Source organism: Tauraco erythrolophus, chromosome 2, assembly GCF_009769465.1.
Source record: "Tauraco erythrolophus isolate bTauEry1 chromosome 2, bTauEry1.pri, whole genome shotgun sequence".
NCBI lineage: Eukaryota > Metazoa > Chordata > Aves > Musophagiformes > Musophagidae > Tauraco > Tauraco erythrolophus.
The window spans coordinates 8,555,724-8,579,584 of record NC_141466.1 but is presented as its reverse complement, the minus strand read 5'-3'; the positions used below and the strand labels follow the sequence as shown (position 1 = coordinate 8,579,584).

Below are 23,861 nucleotides of genomic sequence, written 5' to 3'. Positions count from 1 at the left end.
TTTTTTTTTTAGGAAAATACACAAGTGTAGACTTTACAGGCCAATGAGTAGAAAGTGGTGTGCAAGTCAGGCAGGAAAACACACAGAAGGCAGACAGAAATCTGCAAATCATGAGATCAGCAGGAACATCAGAAGAGTTGAACAAACTCTTGCTCCCATGTTTCAGAGTATGTGAGGCATAGGTCCTTTGAACATTCCCACCCCTTCTTGCTTCACTGTTCTTGAGACGCTTCCCCTTCCTGGTGTTCTGCCATTGTTCTACCATCCCGTTACGGTGCCCTCCATGGGAGCTAATGATTCTGACTTCTGTCCTGGCTCCCCTGGTGTAGTGGCAGAAGGGATGCGAGTGTTTGCCACAAGGAATCGGGCTGCAAGGTGTATCTGGACCGCAGATAGCGATGACACGTGAGATTGGCTGTCCAGAGGGCTCCACTTACGTTTTCAGTTTTTGATTCTTGCTGAAAGGTGCGGAGCTGGTGGGGGTGGTAGTGGGTCTGGCAGTTGCTCAGCTAGTTCAGTGGCCTGTGCTAATGATGGCGATTGTTCTCCTGCAGATATGGCTAACGGCTATGTACCAAGGTCTGAAAGCGGGTACGTTCTTTTGGCCGGGGTCAGACGTAGCAGTTAATGGAACCTTTCCAAACCTCTATAAAAAGTACAACAGGTATGTGAACTCCTGTGCCTGGGATAAATGTTGAATTGTTGCAATGGGACAGATGCCAGAGAAACTGTAAGATTTTCTTCCTGCTTTTCTGAATAACTGTACATAACATGTAAAAAGATAGGATCCAATTCATTTTGTTTCAGTATAATGTAGATTCTTTTTCTAATCATTTTGTCATTCCTCAGCAAACGTTTTACAGGAAAGATGTGAAAAATCAACTTTAAGAGCAGCCAGCTTTGAAGCTTTAGTGCTTTTCTGTTTCTATTTAAAAAAATCTTTTTGTGACTGTGTTTGGAGTTATTCAATCCAAACCTCTTATATGGTGAAAGGATCAGGTCTTGATGTGATACTGTCCATGAAAACTAAAGTTTTACTGTTGACTGTGGTGAATTGTTCCGATATAAAACCATTTTCATTGCAAATTCTGAAAATATTTCACATGAAGGCAGTCACATTTCAGTCAGTAATAGTTCTTTCTTTCTTTTATGGGGAGAGGCTGTTCAGGAGGACCTGTTGTGATAGGACAAGGGGTAATGGTTTTAAAATAGATGGAGGTAGATTCAGGTTGGATATTAGGAAAAAATTTTTTACCATGAGAGTGGTAGAACACTGGAACAGGTTGCCCAGAGAGGTGGTGGATGCTCCATCCCTGCAGACATTCAAGGCCAGGTTGGACGAGGCCCTGAGCAACCTGATCTAGTTGGAGATATCCCTGTTTGTTGCAGGGGGGTTGAACTAGATGACCTTTGAAGGTCCCTTCCAGCCCTAACCATTCTATGATTCTATGATTCTTCGCTGCAGTGAAATGTTTTCTGCCTGATGAAAATTCTACATAAATCTGTTTATCACCAGTTTATTAAATAATCTCAAATCCTGCTCAAGAAATCAGACTTGTCATTTCCATCTTCCTAAGATAATTTTCTCTTCCTACACCCTTCATAGCACATGGAAGTTCTGATTCTTGACTTGCTACCTACATTTTTTCTCTAGGACCTTGTACGTTGTTACTTAACTTGTGTTACGTAGCTGAATTACTAATTTCATTGGTGCCTCATGTTGTTACAGGTCAATATGCTTATCGTTGGTCTACTTCAGTAATTGACAAAGTATCTACTTTGCAACTTGTACGGGAACTTGTACAAACTGTTTAAACGCTTAGGGGAAAAAAAAAAAAGCAGCCCCTCCCACCCAAAACTTTTTCAAAACTTAATAAGGAATGAAAACCTGCATGTGATTTTTGCACATCAAAGCCAATTATTGTCTTTGTATAATAAACACAAGCAATGTGTTCTTCTTCTGTTATGAAGATAGGCTGAGAGAGTTGGGGCTGTTCAGCCTGGAGAAGAGAAGGCTCTGGGGTGATCTTATCACAGCCTTCCAGTACCTAAAGGGGGCCTACAGGAAAGCTGGAGAGGGACTTTTTACAAGGGTGTGTAGTGATAGGACAAGGGGCAACGGATTTAAACTGAAAGAGGGCAGATTTAGGTTAGATAGAAGAAATTCTTTACATTGAGGGTGGTGAGGTACTGGAACAGGTTGCCCAGAGAAGTTGTGGATGCCCCATCCCTGGAAGTTTTCAAGGCCAGGCTGGATGAGGCTTTGGGCAACCTGGTGTAGTGGAGGGTTTCCCTGCCCATGGCAGGGGGGTTGGAACTAGATAATCTTTGAGGTCCCTTCCAACCCTAACCATTCTATGATTCTATGATTCTATAATACTGGGAGCTGTATTCTAATCACATCACAATCAATGGCGTCAATACTCAAGGGAACTTTACATCAGGCCATTAACTCCTGAAGAGTCACAGGCAATTAGCATAGATAAACTTGCATCCTACTAAATAGCCATTATTGGTGTCCAGTTGAATTCGATTTTTCGCTGCTGAAGTATGTTGATTTTGTAATGTGTGACTAAAGTTTTTTTAGCTCTTGAAAATACATGGTTGGTTGATCTTTTATTGTTCTGATACAGCTCAATCCCCTTTGAAGAAAGGGTGGTGACTGTCCTTCGCTGGCTGCAGTTACCTGAAGATGAAAGGTAGGTATACAATTGCAAGTGTAAGTTCCTGTTTGAGTGGTATTGAAATTAATTACTTTGGCAATATGATTTCTGTTTTAAACAACATCTTACGCATTATTCTAACAATGTTAAAATATTATTTAATGCAAGCCTGTTTCTATGACTGAAATCTTTTTTAATTAAGTTACGTTTATCTATTTCCCTTTTATGTGTCCTTCCTTTGAATGATAGCATTATTTCCAATATTTGATACCCATTGTTGAAATAATATAATCTCTTCAAACTGTCTCAACGTGTATATAAAATATTACATTTTTGGTACTGTTTGATATAGACCACACTTTTACACTCTGTATTTAGAAGAACCTGATTCCTCAGGCCATAAGTTTGGACCAGTAAGCAGCGGAGTAAGTAGTCTTGTAGTTTATTCTTTTTTTTTCTTCTCTTTTTCTTTCTTTTTTTTTTATTTGAAGCTTTGCTCTGACTCTATAATAAACTTCCATCATTCACTTTAGATTAACCAAGACCATGTTCAGTATGCTTATTAGGGGGGAAAAAAAAAATTGTGACTAGACAGCCCATCCATCATTGACATTGATACAAAGCATGTAATAAACAGTCTGTTTACTAAGTCTGATTTTTATTTTCTTTGTTTCAATAACTTCTAAATTGCCAAAGCGTGTTTGGATATGTCTTGTATGTTGTTTGTCTGCTCCTAGCAGTTCTTTGTGTTGATTTTAGGAGGAGGAGAGAGGGACAGAAAGTTTGTATACTTTCAACTTAGCAAGAACAGACATTTTTATAACAATAGTCCAAGTTTTGGTGGTTAGGTATTCATGTTATAATTATCATTCATTTTCCACCAGTCTCTGTGCAAAGGTTAAATGAATATTGGTCTTATCTCCCTGCTATTAAATTTTTATGTCTTCTTGGAAAGAGAGTGATAAAAGGGACATTCACCCCATCACAGTCTGTGGTGTACCTATTGTATAAATAAGTCCTTGGGACTGCTGCTGCTTTCAAAAGTACTAAATAGCTTTACATTTTAACAAACCAAAGTGAAAAAGACAAAAGAAAAAGCCCTTGGAAATTCAGGGACATTGTAAAACTCTCCTGTCTTCAATGGTCAGGAAGTTTGGATGCCTTAACTGGGTATTTAACCTCAGCGGTGACAACAGTAAAAAGCTATTGCCAATTTCTCTTGAGGTATGAGCAGTTACTGTTCCTGTAAGGAGCTGTAAGATGAATGTAAGTGCCCAGTGAAGTAGCAGACAACTAATTGGAACTGCAGTACAGGGAATGTGTTTAAATTGGTTATCCTTTTCTTTGGTTAATAAGTGGATCCGAAGTTCTATATGTCAGGAATGCCCTGGAGAGGAAGACTCTGAGGGTTTGTACGTAATCTCCTCAGGAGCTTCTCATCTTTGTTCACACAAAGCAAGATAGCTTATACAAATAGGTCAATGAGGTAACAGAATGACTTGATTTAAAAATACTTCGTTTTGTTTACTTGGCAAGTATTCAAAAGTAGACCCAGCAGCTGTACCTACACAAGTGAGCTTGAACACCGGACCCCTGATCATGAACAGTGTTAAGACTCTTAGCTTGTTCTTTGACTTTTTCATAGAATCACAGAATGGTTTGGGTTGGAAGGGACCTTAAAGCTCATCTAGTTCCAAACCTACTACCACAGACAGGGACACCTTCCCCTACATCAGGTTGCTCAAAGCCCCATCCAACCTGGCCTTGAACATCTCCAGGGATGGGGCATCCACAACTCCTCTGGGCAACCTCTTCCAGTGCCTTGCCACCCTCAGAGGGAAGAATTTCTTCCTTCAATTTAATCTAAATCTCCTCCTCCTCTCAGCGTAAATCCATTGCCCCTTGTCCTATCACTACACGCCCTTGTAAAAAGTCCCTCTCCAGCTTTTCTGTAGGCCCCCTTTAGGTACTGGAAGGCTACTAGAAGGTCCCTTTTAAACTAGTTTCCTCTGAGACTAATATCCAGTCACAATTTCAAGGACAGTTTGTTCCAGGGTCTCTTACAACAGGGATTTTGAGGAAGAGCGCTGCAGGCCTGGCTCCCTCTATTCTCTTCAGTCCTCTAGTATTTTTCCATCAGCATCTGCTCTCCTTGATATTCCCTGTTGTCCTTGGTCGTGCACCTTGTAATGCAACAAACATCCTCCATTCCATACTTTAAAACCTTCCTTACTGACTATAATCTGGGTTGGTTTTCTTTTGTGGGATGTTTGTTTTGTTTTTTTAAGCATCTTCAGCTGAAATAACAGGTAAGAATGTATAGCTGTGTTTTAATTACGGTGTGGGGCCCAGAAATACTTGGGGCCAAGAGTTGTGTAGTGTGGATATAGCCAGTCTTCTGTAGATGGAGGCAGCCCTGAGCAGTGCAGGTGCTAGGCAGTCTGCAGGCTCCCATTTTGATTTAGCAGTACAGGTGTGTACTTCTGTTCTCAGAAGAAGTAAAGACTATGCATCTAAAGGGTGTACAACTGAGAGAAGTAGGAATAGCAAAAAGCAGGTGTAACAGGGTGTTGAGAATGCTGTAAGTCTCCTGTCTTCTCAGTGTGCCCTATGTGTGTTCCCTGCCATGAGTTTGGGGATTACTGCACTGGTTTAGGTCCCTGGTGCACAGGACTGCGTCTAGCCTTGAATGGTCTATGAGAAGAGCTCCTTATTCTTTATTAGCATATACTGTTACAGTTAAATTTATTTCTAGGGATAGTGAGTAGATTTAGTTTTTTAATTGAAGTGATTGAACACTTACTTTACGTTCTTGTTTTCGTCCTGCAGGTCATTATGGCATTGCAGAGAGTAGACAACATAGTAGGGATGCTGATGGATGGTCTCAAGCAAATGAACTTGCATAAATGCCTGAACATTATTTTTATATCAGATCATGGTAAATTGGATTTTATAAAATATATCACCATTTTGAAGAGCTGTTTTTATAAAATAATATTCTGAATTTATACTTTCATGTTTCTGGCAAGGTTAACGAAGCAGCTAATACCTAGAGATTATGTTTTTATAATATCAAGATGTTTTGATAGATAACCAGTGTAGGTGAGAATGAGACTATTTTATGGGGGACAAGGAGTGGAGAACATAGGGAGGGATTAAATAATTTTCATATTTTATTCCTCATTCCTCTTGTGATCATTACCAGATGATAAAAGAAATAGAATAAAAAAGTGTGAATTGTAAAAAGTAGATGTCATTTTATTCTGTCTTTTAACTACACTACACAGCAATACTTCGTGACTTGCTGAAGAAGTGAAAATACAAGTCATATCTTCTTCAGTTATCAGTTCCCATATCCATTATTAGAAGGCTGTGAACATGAAACTTTGATTTATTTCTGTAATAGTTTTTCTATAGTAAGTTGTATATTTTACCAGTAACTTTTTTCTGCTTTTCCTGACAAATAAGATATAAGCACACTTCTATGCAGCACAGAACTGACTTGCAGAACTCATTGCCACCAGGAATGATCCAAGCTAAATATCTATACAGGTTAAAAAATATTTATGAAATTAATGGAGGGTAAACCTGTCACGAAGTATTAAAAGTAAAACTTCAAGTGCAATATGCAACTTGAAGTTCCTTTGACTTCTGGAAACTGATAAGGAACATCGGGAGAAAGATCAGTCCATAAGTGCTGTGTTTCTGGGTATTTCTCTAGACATCTGAACACTGTTAGGTAGGATATTGGGCTATGTGAATATTTGGTCTGACCATGTTCTTAGGCTCATAAGTTTTCTTTCCCTTCAGAAAACAAAATTTGCCTTTTTACTCAATTGGAGTGTCTTTCTCGGCTGAGGAAATGGCTGATTGTGTGTATCTATGTAATGTTTTATTTTCTTCCACACGTAAGTATTGTTGTTTCCTTGGATCAGATGTCTTGGGATTGCTGAGAAAGACCTGAGAAATTACATTTCTGACTTCTACAATTTAAGTTACATGTCTCCTCAGCAAGGCGACTCTACATTGATATTCGCATTTTGAAATACAATTTACTTCCTTTGCAGGGATGGAAGCAGGGAGCTGCAGAAAGACAGCGTATCTGAACAGCTATCTGGATGATGTTCAAGATTTCATAGTAGTGCCTGGTCCTGCAGCTCGCCTAAGACCTAATAATGTTCCAGATGAGTATTTCTCTTGTATGTAATTGCTAAACTAATTTTTGTTACTCAGTTATATGCTTTCATACTTTATGAATACAAACTTAGGATCCACATATTCCATTGCTAAACTCGAGTGAAGGTCAACTGGGGACAACCTGGATAATGATGAAGAGGAAGTACTGAGTAGCACACCTGTGCTTTTAAAGACTGTTTGCAGGTCTGAAAGTGTGTTTGAATCCTACAGATTGCTTTTGCAAGCTGCCTCAGAGTGACCAGCTGCACATTCTCTTGCTTTGAGAATGGCGTTTCTTTGAACCAGGTCTTTGGTGCTCAGCATAGCCCAAAAATCCCCCCCTCATGTCTCACCTCATTTCCTGATTTACCAGTTTATGTATAAACATGCAATATTTTTGTCTTAAAAGAATGTGAGATTGTTAATATGTTTTACATATTATTTCATGGGTATTAATATATTTCCTAGTTACTAAAAAAATGGCCAAATGGCCTGACAGCAGTTGAGTAAACTGCAAATAAAAATAAATAAGATGATACTTAGTAAGAATCAATGTTTTAAACTTTGATTCATTATGCAGTCTCATTTTAGGTGAACACTTAATGCCTGCAGTTTTTGGTACTTTTTAATGTTGAATGAAGGTGTTTTCTTCATGTTTCATAGTTGTGTGTTTTTTTTTTTCCTATCTAGATTATTGTTCTCCATGCCCTGTATAACTTGTAGGCCTCAACCCGAGTGACTTTGTCCTGTTTACGTCATTGCTTGATGCTATTCTAAACTGGTTTAAATGTTTCCTTGGAGAACATGGGAGTTAAATGCCATTCCAGGTTCTCCCTGGATAAACAAATTCAGGAAGAAGAAAAGCAGATTATCTCCTGCTTTTGATACGTGCACTGTTTTTTATGAAGTAGTATAGCTGTCTTAGTAGGGCTGCATATACCTGTATCTCTGCAGGAATTATTAATGGTTCCCTTGCCAGTGTAATCCTTTGTGTGCTTTAGTCAAGTACTGGATATCAGACTCCGGACAGAATAACTGTGTGAAATGTAATGGGCCTGTTACACAAGATGTCAAACTAAATGATGTAATGGTCCCTTTTGGCTTGAGTCTAAGCATCTGAACCTTAGCCAGCTTGCACTTGGCTGCCTTTCTAAGGATGCTTTGCCAAATAAAACTGCTGTCCTGATTGTTGTATTTGTTTCTTTTTCCTTAGAAGTTAATTAGAAAGCAGGAAGAATCCAGCTTGATTAGCACAGCATTCAACTGCCTCTTTTGTGAAAACTTACTTATTGGATTATCTTTCTAACTGTGGCTAATATACTTTAAAATTTTAAAGCTTTAAATAAGTAAGCAAGATGAGGAGAGACTGAACTAAAATTTCATAAAAGCAATAGCTTGACAGTTTAGTGATTGTTTTGTTCCCTATGGTTTTCATTGTGGAAAAATTAATTTCTTATGTCCAGGAACTTTTTGAAACAAAGGTAATTATATTACATGATGGGAATGCTTTCATTTTACGTCTTTTTTTTTTTTTTTTTTTAACTTAGGTGACTAATTCTTACATATGATTCTTCCAGTTAATTACGAAGGCATTGTCAGAAACCTCACGGTAAGTGTCATCTTACCTGTTTGTTCTAGCTTAATTTCTACTGGCATTTACTGGCATTTCATTGCATCAGCTGTTTGCTGGGCTGCTTGCATAGCATCTGGACTTTGAATCAGTAACTTTCCATATGCTATACAGTTGACAACAACAAGAGTAGTTCCATGCAGGGGAAGGGGTGGTCAAAGTTGAGTAAGGTATCATATGGCTGTCTGTGGTTGTGCATTAACTAAGGTTTTGGTTTTGTTTCTTTTCACTAACTCTTATCTAGCACTGTATCATGTTGCTTTTCTAACTGAAGAACTTGTGTACCTGGACCATGCTGGCTGAGGGCCAAGTCAGTGTAAAGCTCAGCTCCATTTTCTGGACAAGCATAAGATTTTCTTTCTCACACCTTTTTGATAAACAGCTTTGAGAGAGGATATAAATTAATTATTTTTTTGTATCAGTTCCAGCTTAAGGAATTTGCTTTTCTGCTCTGTACCTGACTTCTGTTCTTATCCCTGCACCATAATCTGTTTGCCTCTTAGTTGTGCAGACACCAGTGTTGGTGAGAGCTATGCTGTTAGTATAGATGACTTCACTATTCAAAAATTGCAGTGTTACAGCAGAGGGGTGTTTTGTTAGGTTGTTTGTTGTTGTTTGTGGTTGGTTTTTTTAAGCATTAATGGATTTTAGTTGGTGGAAAAATCTAGTTGTCCCTGAATGACCAATCTAAAAACTCTTTGAATGTCTGTTACTTTCTGTATTAGAGAGCTATAGAATTATTGCACAGGATAGTCTCATATCACTTGTGAAGGTATCATGATGTTCATGTCTCAGGGTAATTCTTTATTAATTCTAAGCAGTATTGTTTGTTTCTGTACCATTGTAGGCTGTAAGGAAAAAAAGAGTAAGTTATGTCCATAATGCGATATAAATATTCTTCTAATGATTATCAAGTGCAAAAACAGTCAGTATTTGTTATTTAAATAGTTATTAATATTTATGTCCCAGACCATATAACTCCAAACCTGATGGAGTCCTGTTGTCCTTAGTGGAAGTTATTGAAGACCCTTTGGAATAGAAGAGCTTTATAAGAACTGTGCATGACATAAGCAAAAGTTTGGTGAAATGTACATTTTATTTTTAATTTAAACATTTCAGTGCATAGAACCAAATCAGCCTTTCAAAGCTTATATGAAACAGCTGCTACCCAAGCGTTTCCATTATTCCTATAACGATCGGATTGAACCATTGCACTTTTACTTAAACTCCCAATGGCAGCTTGCTAGGTAAGTTACAGTTGTTCAGTACTTGATTATATAGCAAATAATTTCTTGTTTTCTCATAGCTTTTCTCTTCCAGATGCTTAGAGCTCAATGATAGCTATTGGAGCGTGGTATTCTTGTTTGTGATAGAAAAGAGACGTTGCAAAGAAGCAGTGCACGTGTTTCTCTACAGTTTTTTTCTGGCCTGAGGAGGCTCGTTTCTGAACTGGCAGCTACAGATACGCTCTCTGCTGAGTATGCAGGTAGTGGCAGGCTTAGTGATGTGAGCGTTAGAAACTAAGGTCCACTTTGTCAGATACTTGAGCACATCTTGGCATGCTTTAGGGATTTCCAAAGTGATTCATGACAGCTAAGTATGTGCATAACTTAGTGGATTGCTCAAGACTGATTCTATGACTGGCATACCTTGAATTTACTGAGCCCGCTACTGTTAATTACCTTGCATGTTCTGATCAATGGGTTTACAACTCCCAGAATAGTCGCATCTGCTATAATAATATAATTTTGAACACTTCTGTGATACTCCAAGGATTTTTCAGTCTGTCTATTCAGTAAGTCCTGTTGTATAACACTGTATGCGTGTGCAAGTCATGCAAATCAAGTTTGGGTTGCCAGAACTGTGCACATTAAAATGGTGTGTATGGACCTGGCATATGTTGGAGACTTGTTTTTATTAAACTAAGATAACCAGCTGAATGCTCCAAATTTACAGTTTTTATTAAAAAACAAATAAATATCTTAAGAAATTACTTATATTAAGTACTGTAAAGTTTTGTTACCCAAATGATAGTGAAGTGAAAATCTATTATTCTGAGAACAAACATCTTGTTTATATGTCATCTGATGTTTGACTTTAAATTACTGTGATGGACTCTTGAGAATTCCACAGGGATAACGTTTGCAGAGAAAACTATCATTCTGATTTTAAAGGCATTCTCCTCCAGAGCTTAAAGACTTTCTATTCCCATGGACAAGCCTCTAAAAGTCTTTAAATAGAGAAGTAAACAATGCATCGATGAATGTATTTTATACTGATATGATTTGTAAAGTGTGAGTTATATAAACTGTGAATTTTTACTAGGAAACAGCTTGAGATTAAAAGCTGCAAAGGTGGATTCCATGGCTCAGACAATCGCTTCCCCAGTATGCAGGTGAGACTTAAACTTATGCTAGCTCTTATTTTTAGCTCCTTCTATTTCTGAATGTTGTGTTTGCTGGGTGTTGAGATTAGTTCTTTTTTTTAAGATCTGTGACACTGTTCCGTCTGCAATTAAAAAAATCAAGCATTTTTATGGTTGTTACTGTGACATGCTGGGTAACCCACACAGGGTGGGATTCTATTGTCACAAGAGTTGAGCAAAAATCCAACAGGACTAACCCTGGAGAGTTCACTGTGTTGGGAAGAGCATAAAGTTGTGCCGAGTTGTTTTGTTGTAACATTCAAAAGCAGGAAAAGATAAAACTAATCTCATCAAATCCTGTCTTGGTTTACCCTTCCAGGCCTACTTTTCTTCCCCAATTTGATGATGGAAAATGTGTTGATAGGGTACCTTGTAATGGGTTACAACCAGCAAGGCCACACCATGCCAGATGCCAGCTTAGTGTATTCTCTCTCTGCTACAGTTTGACTGTGTAAATTTTTTTCAGTAGGTTGACTCTATTCAAACTTTTTGCCAGATTTGGAATTGTCAACTAGTTCATAGCATCCTTGATTGATCTTAAAACAGATATAATTTTTTTTTTGTAGTTAGTGTTACAGCAGCATAAATGTCATACTGTGTAAGGACCTAGTTCAGCAGGATGGAAGCAGTATGTTCTTGCCTCATCTGGTTCAAATTAAGCTTGTTAAGTAAATTATTAGCCTAGAGATTTTAGTATCAACAGTTGCAGAATGACAGCCTACCTTCTGCTTTAATCTCAAAAAAGACGTTAGAGTTGAGGTTTTAGCCCCTATTTTTGCCACACGGCTATGAAATCTGAGACAATTGCATTGTTTGTGAAGAGTTTGAGATCTTACCTAGGAAAATGCTATACAGAGCGCAAAGCATTCATCACTCATTCAATATCTTGATGCTACAGATGGGTGCAGTCTGTTTCGTTTAATTAAAAATAAGTCGAATATCTCAGGACAAGTTTAAAAGCAATCTGTTTTTCAGCACTTCAGTTTGAATATTTGCTGCCCTTGCCTCCTATTTCTTACTCCTGCAGCGAACCCTGCTCTGTGATAGCGTAAGCTTCACATGGCTGTGGAGTTAAGTAGGTCGAGGAGCTGAACCAGAAGGAAAAGAGCCAGCAGGAAAATAAAAGTTTTTTGAGCTGGCTGGGTTCCTGGGTCAGTTTCGCTGTATGGCTGCACAATGGCTTGTGCCAGTACAGCTCCGGAAGTGGTGCGGGAAGAAGAATGAACAGCTGCAAACCAGGCGTAGAAGCCTGGGATCTTGCTGTTGCTTAAACCATTTAAAACATTGCTACCAACCGAGGTTCCTACAGCCTTAAGTTAAAAGCTTCCAAATCGTTTACAGGGTGTGAGAAGTGATGGTTGTTTTGGCTCAACATTTCCATTAAATTTCTTAAGGCATTCAAGAAAATGAATTTAACTTCTTCAAAAGCAGGGAAGAGCAAGGGACTTCATAAATGGCTGAAGGCAACTTTTTAAAGGCAACGAGACAGAATCGGGTTTTCTAATACTCTTTCATTACTTTTTAAAATTGTTCTTATACATTTAGTTTTTTAAAGAAAAAACTTGCTCTTGACTTGATCCATACTATGTTGGTAAAGTAAAGATTAAGTTCTTGGAAGTAAATGCTCTCTGAGTATGAAGATATTTTCCATTTCGACTTGTCTTAAACAGAGTTCCACTTTACTTTTCTCTGTAAATCCTAGGCTATCTTTATTGGGTTTGGACCAGGATTCAAGTTTCATACTCAAGTTGATCCATTTGAAAACATTGAAGTATATAATTTAATGTGTGGTAAGTACAGTTGATAGGGGTCATATTTATTCAGTTAAATATAATACCTTTGGGGCATTGTAAATCTTCTAATAACAGGTTTTTTAAGTGTCCTTAGAATTTTGTCCTGAAGACTTGCTGCTGATTTTCACTAATAAAAAGCTGTTTGATTTTTTTTCTGCGGAGGGTCCAGCTCCTAAGTGACAAGTGGCTATTTAGGATCTCCCAGTCAAGCCACCTTGTATCTCTGCTTTCCACTTGTCTCTGGCTGCTCCTGAGCTGGTGCTTTGACTCACTGCTACTAAAACTGACTGCTTCGCCATCTCTCCACTGTCAAGAAGAAGGGATATTTCTCTGTCATATCTAACTGGACATTTTATCAGATTAATCACTCACGTATCCTTATCCGGGCAGAACAATAAATAACAAGCATGGTAATGGGTATGGGTGCAGCTGCCAGGCAGCTCGTTTCCAGAAAGCCTGAGTCACTCACTCCCTCTGCTTTTTATAATACAATTCCTTGTATTTTGTCATGTGTTTTCTTATTTGTTGTTTTCCTTTACCGTATTTTTAATTTTAGTTACTCGATTTAAATAGGTTTTTAATTCAGATAAAATTTAGATTTTATAATTTTCGTTTACTTGATTTATATGATGAACAGCCTCCCAAAGGCATCATTGTATGTGTCACTTGTTCAATTTATGTATTGTATCTTTTAATACTAAGTTTGGATGTTTCCCTGCCCTTTCTCATTGTCTAATATGACAGCTATTTCAAATGCACTTTTTTTTTTGTCTTTTTATGGACTGCAACTGTCTTGTTAGTCTGTAGTCCCATGGCTTTGGAGTCTCGCTCTAGAGCTAGTTGCCTTGTCAGTTGCATAGCAGCAAAAGTCTGGTTTCCCATTTCTTATTCCTCTCTGGTGTCACTCTATAATTCATGATTGGTATCTGTTCCATGCAGTCTGCTTCTGTATCTGAGGATCGCAGACACGCACTCCATATACAGATATTCTTCGCTTTATTTTCTGACACCATGCGTTACACTGCACCAGAGAAGTGGTGTTTCTTTCTGAAAGTTAGACACCTTGTGGCCGTGCTTTTTTCCATCTTTGAAACACAATGTTACTGTGACTCCTTGTTCCTTTGTCCCTTTTCCCTTGTTCTGTATTTCATGATTTCTCCAGAAGTCTGTCACTAGTTCTACCACTTCCTGTTCATTTATTCTCCTTGAGGTCTTCACCTGTTTTCCATTATTTCCTGCCTCCTCCTCTCTCTTGCCAGGATCTATACTTGCTCTAACATCTGCTTCTGTGAGAGACAAAGTACTACCAAAGGGTTTGATCCAGAAAACACTTCATGGGAGCACTGCACATGCTTGAGATCAGTGGCAATATTCAGGTATACCACATTTATACCACGTGTTTAAGTTCCTTGCTGGAATAGGAAACAGGCCATTGTCAGGAGCTGTATCTCTCACCCTTGTATGCATTGCTGTCTTCTCATGTCATGGTTGACCTTTAACCACCTTCTTGTGCCCTCCGATCCGTTCTATGTATCCTGCATTGGAGGGATAGAGTCCTTATTGGCATCTCAGTGAAGCAAGTCCAGTGACAGACCAGACGTTTTAAGTGAAGTCATTGAGGTCTAGATTTCCTCCATCCTGTATTGAAAGAATTAGAAGCGTAAGATGTGCAAAAGGCAGCACATTAACTTTCAGATGGAAAATTAAGTGAGGTGACTTACTCATCCTTTTTGTTGCCCAGGACTTAGGTGCTTTCTAGACTGCATAAAGGCATCTTCTTTCACTGGTCGTTTGGAGCTCTAGGGTTTCTCTTGGAGGTGCCTGACTGCACCTTCTTGCAAGGTGCAGCCAAAGAAGAGATACTGTCTTTGATTTGTCCAATATCTCAGCACTTAAAGCATGAGCACCAGACATGTACAACTAATTGTCTTATCTGAATTAGGGAATTTCAACTCCTGTTTGCCAGACTTAAGGATTTCTGGGGCTTTGTGAATTCCTGGATGCTCCACTTGAAATCATAGAAACATAACAATGTACTTTAGTTGTTGAAGTGGGGACCTGAGTTCCACAACTGGTTCTGATTTGATTTTTCACTGCTTCGTGTGATGTATTCATTGGAGCAGGGACTGCTAGGATCAGAAGGGTTGTTTTATTCTTCTTTCTGAGGCAAAACAGCTGCATCTGGAGGAAATTACTTTATCATATGAGTGGCACAGTGCAAGAAGAGATGTGTTCAGTTCCTGCATGTAGGAAGGGAAGTTTGGCTCTGAACTCTTGTGCTCTAGGTGTGTGATGTAGATACCAAAGTTTTTGATACAAGTGTGTCTCATCACCTGCTATGTTTTGAAAACATTTCATAAATTGAGTATAAGTTCATTGGAAGAACAACAAATCTGTAAATGCTAGCAAGGATTAAGCATGAAGTAGGACTTGTTCTATTCAATATTTTGAAGGTATCTGAAGTCTCTCTGAGCATTGGTTGCAAGCAGTTTTTAGTTGTTTGAGTTACTTTAATGGCAGAGATTCAGGTGTTTGTGGGATAGAGATGGTTTTTGTGGTTAGACTACTTTGATAATTTTGAAGCTTAACATTTTAGACCTAAGTGACAAGCAGAACTTATGTTCTGTCTAGATTCTTTCATGGCTTTACCCTTTAGTGATGCTTGTTAACTGAAGCTTATGTATTTAATTTTCAGATAATTAAAAAAAAACCCACCACCAAAAAAAAAAAATCAACAAAACAAAAAGCCTTCAAACTTATTCCCTAAAGCTTCAATGTTATGTGCTCACTAGCTTCATGTATTTGAGATTCCCATTGTCCCCCGCTGCAAGTTTGGATGCTGCAAGTTCACTTCCCCTCAGATGTAAGCCTCTGTCGTTTTTTGTGCTTGTTCTGTCCTTCTTTTCAAGCACACTAATACCATCCTGAGTCCTGGCTAAGAACATGTGTGCTTCCTTTGAAAGGGTTACGTTGCTTTCCCTTTTGGGTGTTACGAGCAACAAGCAGTGCAGCTTTATAGACTCACTCATACTTGTAATCACAAGACAAGCAGCAGTGAATTAGTCTTTCTCATCCTGTTAATATCATTTGAATTCTCTCATAGATTTACTTGATTTGAAACCAGCCCCAAACAATGGAACTCATGGACGCCTAAACCATCTTTTAAGGAACCCTGTTTACACCCCCCACCATCCCAAAGAAACAAGCCACCCTTCTGAATGCTCTGTGGTGGGACAAAGAGCTTTTTCAGTGAGCCTTGGTTGCTCCTGCAGGACAGCAGTAAGTACTGAAATGGTTAAAGTTGTGGAGGCAGATATCTGTGTTGTATTCAAAGAGTGAAACTCTGGATTCTCCAGCATTTATCTTTACCCACTAGTTTTGCAGTCCCCTACTATTGATTTCAAAATCAAATCTTGCCTGGGGTTAGTGGGTGCATTTGTTTTTTGCAGTTTGCTTAGGTAAAGACATATTCAGCTCTGAAGAGCCTGGAAGATGCCACAGAAACAAGTTTTGATGGGGAAAGAATTAATTTCTTGCTTGCTTCACTTAATTATGTTGAAATTTCCCTTCTGTGAGTGTTATGTGTTTGGGCTGTGGTTTTTCAAGGCTGTAGATTTGCTTGTGGCAAAACCAGTTTGTTTCTGCAAATTCTCCATGGCCCCTCTCCAGTGGCTGTCAGTGAGTTCTGTGTAGCGATAACTTGCAAGACAGGTGTTACATTTACTACTTTAAGTGTAGTTGTGGTTCATAGTATGCTTTGTAGAATCTCACTGGTTTTGTTTTGTAATTATAGGACTTGCCAATAAGGGACTTTCATCAGCGTTTAAATCTCACTGAAGTACAAGGTAAGAACTTTAGATAGTAATATAAAATTATGACAAAAATGTAAGAATTATTAAAAATGTAGTGTTTGGTGTCTAAACTTCTGAGCAAATCTCAAGACAGGAGGTAAAAATTCTCTGGGACTATAATTCTGAGGTTTTTAAAAACAGCCCTACTGAACCATTTGTTCTTTAATAAATGTATATCCTTATACATGTGTCTTTATGGCACATATATTATCTGCTATTTTTGAATTCTCCAGCACTGAACTAATGAGCATTCCAGAATGGGAAGCATAAGCATGGTGTATGGGGAAGTATCTGTTAAGAAATCCCAGCAAATACCGACATTACGATGGCAGCATACTTTTCATGAAGCATAAGGGGCACTTTACAGAGTCTTAAGCTGTTGCTTGTTTTACTTATGGTTTATTTCCATTCTTTGGACATGAACATGCCATGTTTGACCTTTAATTTGCAAGTCTGTAAACATACTTATGACTCATAAAACCAAATAAACTATTTTGAGCATGAAGCAGGTAAGACAGTAAGTAAATAATGAAAACGGTAAGTCAAAATGTAGCTGTTGGTGCTAATACCTTAAAATTTGAAATCAAGGTGATTAGGCTGTCAGAAAGAGAAATAGGCTGATAGAGACCTTGCCTTGTGTGTTCATAAAACCTTGTTTCTTATGCAAATAAACTGTATTTGGTGACAACTCACTGTAGCTCACTCTTAAGAACTGGACTTAAATGCCAGTTACAGGCAGGATCCAGTACTTGCTGCTTATACAGGTCTAATTTGAGGATTCTGTTGATTTGTGTAGTGTGTCCTGGCACAAAGAGTGGATAGAGCTTTCTTGAATCTTTTTCACTAAAAACAGAGCATCTTCTTAAGTGCATCTCAGAACCCTTTTAGAATAACTGTGTTGTAACACTCATGAAAGCAACAAGATGAAATCCAGTTACTATAATGTAACGTGTAAGAACAAACTGTTAACTGCATTTTTAGTTTCATGAAAAAAAAAAAAAAGTGACTTGTTTGTCTTTTCCTCCATGGGTGGAGAAATAAATGTCATAATCTTGACATTTTTCTTCTGTGTTGTGGAGTTACTGTGGAAAAAAACCTGCAGCATTCATTGCTCAAGTTCTTTCCCTAGTGAAAACTTGAAATTCTAGTTCTGCATATTTTGTGAATGTTAGTGACCTATTTAATAGAAAATATACTTTGATGCCTTCTTTATAATTCCAGTCATGTAATGATTAAAAATACTTTCATTTTCAACAGCAAAGTAATGTTTTTGTTATTTTAAAATACTTTCATGATATGCTAGTTTTCCTCAGTTTTTATTTTACATCAGAGAACTCAAAACTTACTCTTTTTGTTTCCACTTGGCAAAAAATTTAAATATTCAATGTTTTGATGAAATTGAAGTCTACCTTTAGGGTTTAAAAACTGAAACTTTCCGCTGACATTTGACTGCAGTAGGTGATTGCAAGAGCACATGTTTCTTATGACTCTGCTTTGTTACTTCTTTGTTTTTTCTTTAAGATAATTGGTATTAACTCTAAAGTAATTCTGTTGCTAACTCCGCTTTACTTTTCAGCTTCTATCTAATCACTTACCCTCTGCTGATGACACATAACTTCTTTATGATACAGTTTTAAAGGAAATTCTCCACTCTTCCATTGGATGCAGTAGTTGGCCGATAAACAGGCAATGCCTTAGGCACGAGTCTGCCAAAACCCCTGTGCAATATCATACATAAAACATTTGGACGTATCTTTCTCTGCATACAAACTTTCTAAAGAGACGTGGTCCATGAGAGTTGGAGGAGGAAGTTTTTGTGATTGTCGCACTCATAAAGCAAGTCCTTGCACATCTGAAAATCCAACCAGTACTTCGCTGTGTTCTTTATTTAGATCTCTGTATTTCTTAGTTCTTTAAGTGTCACTTTTACATATGACGCTGTGGTTTCTCCTGAAATAGTCCCCTGGGCAGATTTCACATCACCACAACTGGTTACTGTCCCATCTAAATGTTACGTAGAAGCAGATTCCACATTATGTATTTGAATTGAAACATGAAGTCAACAAAGACTAAATTTGCAACCTAGATCCATCTCCTGTTTTAAATGGCAACATGTTTTTGTTTTAAATAGAAACTTAATTTGTACAGTATAAGTTTAAACAATTGTTTTATACTGGTTTTGTTATTTAATTTATTGCCTTAGCATAGAAACTATACCTTTGATATAGAAGGATTTATTTTTTTGTTCCGTTACCGTGACTTCTCTATTCGTTTGGCAATTGGAAGTTGGGGCGACCTTAGGTGTATAAAAGAGGCAGATGCTGAACAACGAGTATTGACTGAAATGTAACAAGCACTATTTTTGCTGCAGTTAAGAAGACAGAGAAACTTAATTTGCCCTACGGACGGCCCAAGGTTCTGCAGAAGAGACATAATTACTGCCTCCTTTACCATTACCGCTACGTGAGTGGGTACAGCAAGGACTACAGGATGTCTCTGTGGAGCGCATACACTGTTAACAAAGATGTAAGTATCTGCAGAAAGGTAAGAAGCGACTTTGAAAGGCAAAAAGCTTCAATGTCAGTTGTTCCCAAATGCTACTTAGATCTGCTTGTGATATTATCTCCCAGGGAACTAAGTAGAACCACATGAGATAAAAAGAGTAATTTTGTATGAGCTTTTCTTCACTTTCCTATATTAATAACGATTGGCTCTGGCTCCTTCCTGTTTCTCAGAGTGAGCTGCAGTTTTGCCTCCAGAGCGAGCAGATCCACCAGGAAGTGAGGAGCCCATTGCCGTTGATATAGACACTCTGAGTCTGCGCTGCCTTCCTGCTTGGCAGCATAGGTCTGCTGTAGCAGTCTGCCAGTGCTGTCCTTAAAGTCAGGTCTCAACTCAGGTTTCGTGGTCTTAAAGCAGCGTCCGTAACGTGGCAGGACTCTTTGAAAAAATAATCTCTGGACAATCTTGAACTGTTCATGCCCTGAACCCGTCCTTCTCTCACAAGATCATCCTGATTGGAGGGGAAAGAAGAGGTCGGTGGAGATAAATCTGGTCTTTGCTGTCCTGAACCCTATGCTAAGATGCACAAGTTCATGCAGAGCACTGATCTTAAGAATGAAAGGTTTTTTCAAGTTGGCCTTTCCCATTCAGAGAAAACTTAGAAGCCACATAATGCTTAAAAGGAATTAGGACAGTAGAGGTTGCTTTTTCCTTTGATTATCTGGGGATCATAGGCTTTAAATAGTGACTGTTCTAAGTAAATTTAATTAAACTCTGGCGAGGTTTGCTTTATCCTGAATATTTTGAGGTTAGTGACATGAAGCAGCCAGTTACTGTAACAAGTGGCCCAGTGGAGAGAAGTGGCTAACAACGCGTCTGACTGCCTCTGATTCCTAGCCTGAATGAACAAGTGTGTTTACAGTAGATCAGGCTATCTTTAGTGGACACCTCTAGGTTTTCTTTTGGAAGAAGTTATTCTCAACTCAACCAAAATGCTGCAGTTCTGTTCGCTTTATTTCCAAAACATATGAAATGGACAGGAGGGCTTATTATCCACTGACAAAACAGGAACAATATTTACATCTTAGTTCAGTCCCTTTACACCATTAAAGGCAGTTGCAGCTAAATATTTAGAGTTCTGCAGTTCCCCCACCCTTAGACATTATTATAAGTCAGCTCTCCCTTTTACCAGTGATACTTTCTTCTTGTTCAATAGGACAAATGGGTTTCTGCTACAGAAGATATCTCCAGCTGTTTACACAAGGATGTTCGTGTTTCTTTTAATCATAACCAGACATGTTTGTTTTACAACAATCATCCTCGCCTAACTTATGGATTCCTTTCTCCTCCAAGTGAGTACATTGCCTTCATAGTATAGCATACCTGATTTAAATAATTTGTAACGTAGTAGAATCATAGAATCATGGAATGGTTAGGGTTGGAAGGGACCTCAAAGATCATCTAGTTCCAACACCCCTGCCATGGGCAGGGAAACCCTCCACTACACCAGGTTGCCCAAAGCCTCATCCAACCTGGCCTTGAGCACTTCCAGGGATGGGCATCTACAACTTCTCTGGGAAACCTGTTCCAGTGCCTGTAGCCTTTTGTAGTTGTTCCTGATGACTAATCAGACTTCGAAGCAGGAGTTGCTGAATTGTTGCAGTTCACTTCAGCATGTGAGAAAGAAAAACATTTTAGGCACTTCAGCAGTTGGATTGTCCAAGGTGGTTTAGTACTGCCCAAAAGCTTTGGAAGTTGTCAGGTTTCTAAAGTGACATCTCATAGAAAAAACGTGTAAACCTTGAGTCAAGTCTGGCAAGATAGTAAATTGCAAATTCACTTCGTATAAAAGGTGTTAGTTGGAACTATCCAAAGCAAAATTGAAGGATGTATCATTAAGTAAAAAAACTGCCTTGATAAGTTTATTTTCTATTTGAAATATACTGGTGTGTGCCTTATGTGGTCTTTAGTGAAGCAGTTCAGCATTGGTCTGAAGAGTGTAGCTCTGATTCTCAAACATATTATAAAATACTTGGCTATATACAAGTGGTTAAATTGTTTGTAAACTGTTGCTGACTTGATTTGGAATCGTTTTACATGGACTTTACTGCATAAAGTACCAAGTAGTAGGCTATGTAAACAGCCACGTCAAGTACAATGTGAAAAGTGCCAATAGAGCTCCTATTTTTATGCCTAGATTCTGCAGTTGGTGTGACACTCAATGAAGTGAATTTTGTTCCCTTTCCCACAATTTTAAAAATATCTGAACAGACTTTCAATCTCCTGAAAATTTGTCCACTGTTTACCTGACAAGTGCGATTACTGCTGCTGCTAAGATTATTTATTTTGGATGGGATCCAGCATGTACTGAAGTTAGCAGCACTTAGACCTGCATCAGCTTTGGAAAGTGAAATTAGGTCAGCTCCACCTTAATGTTAATACACTAGTCTTTAGAAGCATGAAAATGTAAGTTTAAAGTAACAAGTCCAAGTAATGAATTGCTTTTTTGTCTTAGATTTGATGACAGATGCAAAGAAACCTCACTATGATGCCCTGCTTACCAGCAACATTGTGCCAATGTATCCTGCCTTTAAAGGTATTTTATTTGTGTGCATGTTTTGTGTGCACACTTGACTTGAAAGACTGCTGATTTTTTGCTTGCTTCCAAACCATACAGATGATCCGTGGTTCAGCTGCCTCTGTAAAATAGACCTCCCCAGACTGTGGGCATCTTACCTCAGTGCAAAGTTCCTTGAAGTAGGATTATCACTTTTGTGAAAAAGGCCCACCATTGTGAGCTTATGATTCCTAATCAACTGGCTCATTACATGGGAGCAGAGTATAAGTGTCTCCATTTAGTGTCTGACATTTTTGTTTGCATTTTCCTACCAATCGTAGAATACCAGGTTGGAAGGGACCTCAAGGATCATCTGGTCCAACCTTTCTTGGCAAAAGCACGGCCTAGACAAGATGGCCCAGCACTTTGTCCAGCTGAATCTTAAGTGTCCAATGTTGGGGAATCTACCAATTCCCTGGGGAGATTATGCCAATGGCTGATGATTCTCATTGTGAAAAATTTTCCTCTTGCGTCCAATCAGAATCTCCCCAGGAGTGAGTTGTACCCATTACCCCTCATCTTTTCCGTGTGACTCTTTGTAAAAAGGGAGTCTCCATCTTCTTTGTAGCCACCCTTTCAATACTGGAACATAGTGATAAGGTCTCCCATAAGCTGCCTTCTCTCAAGGCTGAACAAACCCAGTTCTCTCAGCCTTTCCGTGTATGGCAGGCTTCCCAGTCCTTTGATCATCTTTGTAGCCCTTCTCTGGACCCTCTCCAGCCTGTCTACATCTTTTTAGTATAGCTGTGACAAAAACTGAACACAGTATTCCAGCTGTGGCCTGACAAGGGCTGAGTAGAGTGAGACAATGGCTTCTTTATCTCTGCTGATGATGCAACCCAGCATCCTGTTGGCTTTCTTTGCCACAGCAGCACACTGTTCACTTATATTGAGCTTGTTGTCCACCAGGACCCTCAGGTCCCTTTCCACAGAGCTGTTTCCCAACTGGGTAGCTTTCAGCCTGTGCTGCACTCCTAGATTATGTTTTCCCAGGTGCAAGACCTTACACTTGTCTCTGTTGAACTTCATAAGATTCTTGTTAGCCCACTCTTCCAACTTATCCAGATATTCTTGCAGGATGGCTCTCCCTTCTGAAGCATTCGCTTCCCCACTCGCTTTGATATCATCAGGAAACTTCATCAAGGTGCGCTTGATCCTGTCATCCAGATCGCTTAGAATCATAGAATGGTTAGGGTTGGAAGGGACCTCAAAGATCAACTAGTTCCAACTCCCCTGCCATGGGCAGGGAAACCCTCCACTACACCAGGCTGCCCAAAGCCTCATCCAACCTGGCCTTGAACACTTCCAGGGATGGGGCAGCCACAACTTCTCTGGGCAACCTGTTCCAGTGCCTCACCACCCTCAGAGTGAAAAATTTCTTCCTTATAGCCAATCTAAATCTGCCCTCTTTCAGTTTAAATCCATTGCCCCTTGTCCTATTGCTACATGCCCTTGTAAAAAGCCCCTCTCCAGCTTTCCTGTAGGCCCCCTTTAAGTACTGGAAGGCTGCAATAAGATCACCCCGGAGCCTTCTCTTCTCCAGGCTGAACAGCCCCAACTCTCTCAGCCTGTCTTCATAGCAGAGGTGCTCCAGCCTTCGGATCATCTTCGTGGCCCTCCTCTGGACTCGCTCCAGCAGCTCCATGTCCTTCTTGTGCTGGGGACTCCAGAGCTGAACGCAGTATTCCAGGTGAGATCTCACAAGAGCAGAGTAGAGGGGCAGAATCACCTCCCTCGATCTGCTGGCCACGCTTCTTTGATGCAGCCCAGGATGCCGTTGGCTTTCTGGGCTGCCAGCGCACATTGCCGGCTCATGTTGAGCTTCTCATCAACCAACACCCCAAGTCCTTTTCCTCTGTGCTGCTCTCAATCCATTCTCCGCCCAGCCTGTACTTGTGCTTGCGATTGCCCTGACCCACTTATGAAGATATTAAACAGCGTTGAGCCCAATATTGATCCCTGGAGGACTGTACTTGTGACAGGTTGCCAGTTTGAAAAGGAGCTACCTAAACAGGGTTTTATACTGAATATCTTCTAGAGAACATAGATAACCATATATAATTATATGAGTTAAATTCATTTCTGGTTTAGGAATATCTCCCAAACTCAGAGGAGTTTCTAGGCAGGAATTTAGGGTCTCAATCACTAAGGAAACAGTAAAATAATCATGTCTCTAGTAGAAAAGATATGAAGACCTGGGCTTT

General features: G+C 39.1%; 1 protein-coding gene across 1 annotated transcript in view; it reads left to right on the top strand.

Annotated features, from left to right (window-relative positions):
* Nucleotides 1-23,861, top strand: part of ENPP1 (ectonucleotide pyrophosphatase/phosphodiesterase 1) — a 61,176-nt gene that overhangs the window by 34,671 nt on the left and 2,644 nt on the right. The window contains exons 9-22 of the mRNA XM_086632077.1: nucleotides 555-664; nucleotides 2,634-2,699; nucleotides 3,016-3,088; nucleotides 5,493-5,601; nucleotides 6,731-6,862; nucleotides 8,417-8,448; nucleotides 9,589-9,716; nucleotides 10,795-10,864; nucleotides 12,597-12,684; nucleotides 15,791-15,966; nucleotides 16,481-16,532; nucleotides 18,910-19,064; nucleotides 20,257-20,392; nucleotides 21,556-21,636. Coding sequence (XP_086488203.1) covers nucleotides 555-664; nucleotides 2,634-2,699; nucleotides 3,016-3,088; nucleotides 5,493-5,601; nucleotides 6,731-6,862; nucleotides 8,417-8,448; nucleotides 9,589-9,716; nucleotides 10,795-10,864; nucleotides 12,597-12,684; nucleotides 15,791-15,966; nucleotides 16,481-16,532; nucleotides 18,910-19,064; nucleotides 20,257-20,392; nucleotides 21,556-21,636 — 1,408 coding nt within the window. The remainder of the gene's footprint in view (nucleotides 1-554; nucleotides 665-2,633; nucleotides 2,700-3,015; nucleotides 3,089-5,492; nucleotides 5,602-6,730; nucleotides 6,863-8,416; nucleotides 8,449-9,588; nucleotides 9,717-10,794; nucleotides 10,865-12,596; nucleotides 12,685-15,790; nucleotides 15,967-16,480; nucleotides 16,533-18,909; nucleotides 19,065-20,256; nucleotides 20,393-21,555; nucleotides 21,637-23,861) is intronic.